Source organism: Quercus suber, unplaced genomic scaffold (genome assembly GCF_002906115.3).
Source record: "Quercus suber isolate HL8 unplaced genomic scaffold, Cork oak 2.0 scaffold_306, whole genome shotgun sequence".
NCBI lineage: Eukaryota > Viridiplantae > Streptophyta > Magnoliopsida > Fagales > Fagaceae > Quercus > Quercus suber.
The window spans coordinates 670,704-675,727 of NW_027069762.1; the positions used below are offsets into that span (position 1 = coordinate 670,704).

The 5,024-nt window shown below is 33.6% G+C and overlaps 1 protein-coding gene across 1 annotated transcript; it reads left to right on the forward strand.

Annotated features, from left to right (window-relative positions):
- Positions 1–258: 258 nt before the first annotated feature.
- On the forward strand, positions 259–2,658 carry LOC112004587 (putative disease resistance protein RGA3). The gene has a single exon (XM_065782545.1). It carries the CDS (start codon positions 259–261, stop codon positions 2,656–2,658), a length of 2,400 nt encoding a protein of 799 aa, XP_065638617.1.
- Positions 2,659–5,024: the final 2,366 nt, after the last annotated feature.

The following is a 5,024-nucleotide window of genomic DNA, read 5'->3' on the forward strand; positions in this document are numbered from 1 at the left end:
TGTGAAGCCTCAAGTGAGTCTGAACAGGGAGACTATCCCATGTTTACCTAATAAAGAAGTCATTGGGAGAGATGAGGATAGAAATGCCATCATAAAACTTTTATTGGAGCCTAATAATGAAGAGAATGTTTCAGTCATTGCTATTGTGGGAATTGGGGGTTAGGCAAAACCACACTTGCTCAATATGCATACAATTATGAAAAAGTCAATACACATTTTGAGCTAAAAATATGGGTGTGTGTCTCAAATGTTTTTGGGATGAAAACAATTGCTGAAAAACTAATAAATGGTATTGATAAAGATGATAGCATGGAACTAATGCGAAAGAAACGTCGTAAGTTTAATCCTGAAGTCCTTATGGGTCAAGTCCACAACATGGATCCATTGAGGGAAATTGTTAACAAAGTTTATCAAAAGAAGTTTTTACTTGTGTTGGATGATCTATGGAATGAAAATTATAAAAATTGGAATGACTTTAAAAGCCTTTTAATCGGTGGTGCAAAGGGAAGTAAGATTGTAATAACTACGCGTGTCAGATTGGTTGCCAAAATTACACGTCCTATTTCAACATATGCTCTTAAAGGTCTTTCTAAAAACCACTCTTGGTCTTTATTTGAGAAAATAGCATTTAGAAACAGACAAGAGACCAATAATCCTAAACTAGTAGAAATTGGAAGAGAGATTGTAGACAAATGTCAAGGAGTACCCCTTGCCATAGAGTCCATTGCAAATGCATTATACTTCGAGAAAAAAGAAGGGTGGTTAAAGATCAAGGATAAGGTACAAGAAAATGTAATTGAACAAGGGGGTGGTAATACTTTTTCAATTCTAAGGTTGAGTTATGATCCTCTTCCGTCATGTATAAAAGGTTGTTTTGCTTTTTGTTCTTTGTTTCCTAAAGCTTACGAGATTGATAAGATGAAACTGATTCAACTATGGATGGCACATGGGTTAATCCCATTGTCAAATAATGGAGCGCAATTAGAAGATGTTGCAGATGAGTGCATCAACCATCTACTTTACAAGTCATTTTTTGATGAAGTAAGGGATTATGGTTATAGACAAGTCTTAAAATTCAAGATGCATGATTTTTATCATGATCTTGCTCTATCAATTGCGGGGGCGGATTGTAGAATTGACTATTTGGATGGCAATACTCGCCATGTATCATTTTCTAGTGGCTCATCTTTTACTAAGACTTTAAGTTTGGTTAAAGCAAGCAGCAAGTTATGTACAATTCTTTTTACACATGGTAAGTCATCTAGTGCCATGGATGAGTCAACATTGAGTGAACTGATTGAGAGTTTCCCAAGGTTGCGTGCATTAGATATACATGGATTGAATACTAAAATAATGCCAAATTCAATAGGGAAGTTAATACATTTGAAGTACTTAGATCTTTCTTTTAATCCTATTAAAACTCTTCCTGATTCAATTACTGCATTGTTGAATTTGCAAACACTAAAACTTCAAGAATGTTGTAATCTCGAGCAATTGCCTAGGGACATCACAAAATTGGTTCGCCTCAGACACCTTGATAATATAGGTTGTTCTAAGTTGAGACTGCCTCAAGGATTACAGAAAATGACTGGTCTTTGGTCATTACCATTATTCATTGTGAGGAATAATGGTGGACTAGGCGAATTGAAAGGGCTAAATAACCTCAGAGGAACACTTATGATCCAAATTTTAGAACAATTGGAAGATGCAAACTCAGAATGCAAGGCCAAAAATTTAAGGGAAAATCAACATCTTGAGAGACTGGATTTAACATGGGCTCATCAAGGAGTATATGATGAGAAGTTATTAGATAGCCTCCAGCCACATCCAAATCTCAAAATGTTGGAAATGTGGGGTTACACTGGTGTGACATTTTCAAATTGGCTTTCTTCCATCGAAAATCTTGTTAATTTAACTTTAAGTAGATGTGACAGATGCAACCACTTGCCACCGTTGTCTGAACTCCCGTTTCTGGAAACATTACGTCTTTATGAAATGAAAGGTTTGGAATGCATATCAGGTCGTGTTGTGAGTGAGGAGGTTTCTGCTTTATCCTTCTTCCCGTCGCTAAAGTCACTTGAGATTTGTGGAAGCCCTAACCTGAAGGGATGGTGGAGGAGCGCATCAATGCCAGATCATCAACAACATCCGAATGACCAGTCACTGCCTTCATTTCCTTGTCTTTCTTCTTTTTGGATTCGCGGGTGTCCTAATATGACTTCCATGCCCTTGTTTCCTTATCTCGAAAAATTCCTATCCCTAAACAACGTTAGCATAAAGCCTTTTCAAGAGACAATACTTCTCTCTTCCTCTTCTTCCTTGTCCTCTCCTCTCTCCAAATTAAAAAATATGGAAATATCTAGTATGGACGATGTTGTGTCTCTGCCACATGGGTGGACATCGAATCTAATTTCTCTCGAGTCTTTATACATTTGGCGTTGCAAGGAGTTAAATCTAGGAAGTGATGTGGACAACATGGAATGGCGGCACCTCAATCGCCTCAGTCATCTGGAATTCCACAGCCTTCCAAAACTGAATTCCTTACCTGCAGGTCTTCAACACGTTACCACTCTGAAAATGCTTACAATTTCACACTGTGAGAATCTGAAACTTTGCCGCGGTGGATTCGGAAGCTTATCTCACTTGAAAGTCTTATAATTGGTGACTGTCACAATCTGAAATCACTGCCTAATGAGATGCGCGATCTCACGTCTTTACAATGTCTGGGGATTTTTAGTTGTCCCGAGTTACGGAAAAGATGTGAAAAGGAAACCGGTCAGGATTGGAACAAGATTGCACATATCACTACGGTACGCATTCTATATACCCATTTTTTTAATTGAATTTTTGCTTGCCAGCTGAGAAAATAGTTGAAAATGAAAGAAAGTGTACTTTTTAGAATTCTATTCTCTATCATTTATTGATTTCAATACAATTTTTTTGAAAAAAGAATGAATTTTTTCTTTTGGATTTCAAAAATATAAGAACAATGTATATAATTGAATGGGGCTCACTTTAGCAAAGCTTTTGGTTTTCTAAAGTTTTCTAATAATATTTTTTTTTTTTTTAAATCTGAGATGTATAGAATCTTGGACAATTTGATTGATTTCAAAGCAACAAATTGTTGAATTGTTTCGAAGTTCTATTATTATTAACATTATTTAATTCGATGACTTGTGTTCTGTCAACAGTTAATATTCGATGAATCACTGTGGAGTACGAAAGGTACTTGGTTACACTCTATAATCAAAGGTTATTGAATATTTTGAATAAAATTTCATTCCATTTATTTGATTCACACATTAAGAAGGGCCAAAAGGAAAAAGTAAAATGAAAGATGCATATATCCCTATTAAAAACCATTTATAAAGAACATTTGTCTTTATTATGATCTTATTTTCTACCATGTTTATTTGTCTAGAGCTTAACATCAATTTTTTTCATGTGGTTGGAAGCATACACAATTTTTGTAGAATCTCTTTGTACATTTTATGTTATGTTCCATTACTTACTGTTACAAAATATTTTTTTTGGCCATTTTATCTAAATTGAATAACTGGTTCATGGCAATTTTTCACAATTCCCTACCACTATTAAGCTGGCTAGCTTGAGAATGAACATGCATCGTCATTGCAGTCATTCTTGATTGGCCTTATTGTGAAAATATTGTAATAGCATTTTTCAATTTTATTTTTTTATTCTTTATTTTTTTTCCCTTATCTTTTTTTTTTTTTTTCATCCACACGTTTCTTTTCTTTTCTTTTTCTTTTCCTCTTTTTTCTCCTCCACACCTTTCCCTTATCTCTATCTTCACTTACTTTTTTTGTTTTTATCTATAGCACTTCGTCTGGAGCTCTATCTTCAATCTTCACTTTTCTTTTTTCTTTTCTTCTTTAGCACTATGTCTACTCCAAAGCATTCAAGAAGCACCATTGCATGTCCTCCTCCCACCGAGGCTCAGATGGGTTAGTTTTGCTCTCTTTCTTTTCTTTTTTCTTTTTCTTTTTTTTTTTTTTCTAATTTGATTAGTTTTAAAATTGTGATTTGAGTTTGTATTTTGATTGAGAGCTCCATCAATTTTGTACTTCACCGTTGTTTTCTAATGAGAAGCAAAGAGAGAGTTTTTTCCAAAGAGAAGCAAGAGAGAGAGGGAGTGCAGAAGAAACAGAAATTGAGGAACAAGAAAAAAGTCTTTTTTTAATTCAACCAATATTATTTTAAGGGGAAATATTCTTTAGATATGCTACAGTGCTCTCTAGGCTTGGAGAGCACCTGTAGCAAATCTAAAAAAAATTTGGAGTTAGAGAGGCTGTTGGAGGTGTTTTTTTTTGTGTTTAGAGAGCAAATTAGGCTTTAGAGAGCCTATTGGAAATGCTCTTACTATTTAGCATGGCCATTCTTCTTCTTTGTCCTTTTTATAGTATTTTACTTATGAATCGCTAAGTCCATGGTTTCTTTTTACACGTTACAATTGGCTAGATTGCTGTAACTCCTACCACGGGTGTGGCTCACGTGTTCTGGTCACCATCTATTACCCACTTCAATGTATTTACTATTTTATTTGTTAATTGTACCATTTCATTAGTTTTTTTTTTTAGGACAATAATATTTCATTCATTTCTTTCCGGTTTCCAAAATGTGACTTTTGACACTTGATGTGGTTTTATTTGTTTGCTTGCAAAACACTTCTTGCTATTTATATCATCATTTTTTGCTCTTTTCTCTGCTCTTTTTTTTTTTTAGACCAACTTATTTTTACTCCCACTTATAACCAAAATAACTTTAATATCTATTATAAATTTCAGTTAACTCAATTAGTAAATTTTTTTTATAGTTAAATAAAAAATCCGTGGTAAGTTTAAATTAATTAAAATACATTGAATTTTTTTTTTTTTTTTGGTGTGGATAGAAATTGAACTCTAAACTAATTTTGCTTAAAATAAAATTTATTTCCTTAAATAAATCATAATTAAATTTGGTAAGTTATTTTTTTACAAAAATGTCTAACTTATTTATTTATTTAT

Excerpts from the sequence above, each read along its gene's own strand:
- LOC112004587 (XM_065782545.1), top strand. The coding sequence starts at position 259 with ATGAAAACAATTGCTGAAAAACTAATAAATGGTATTGATAAAGATGAT.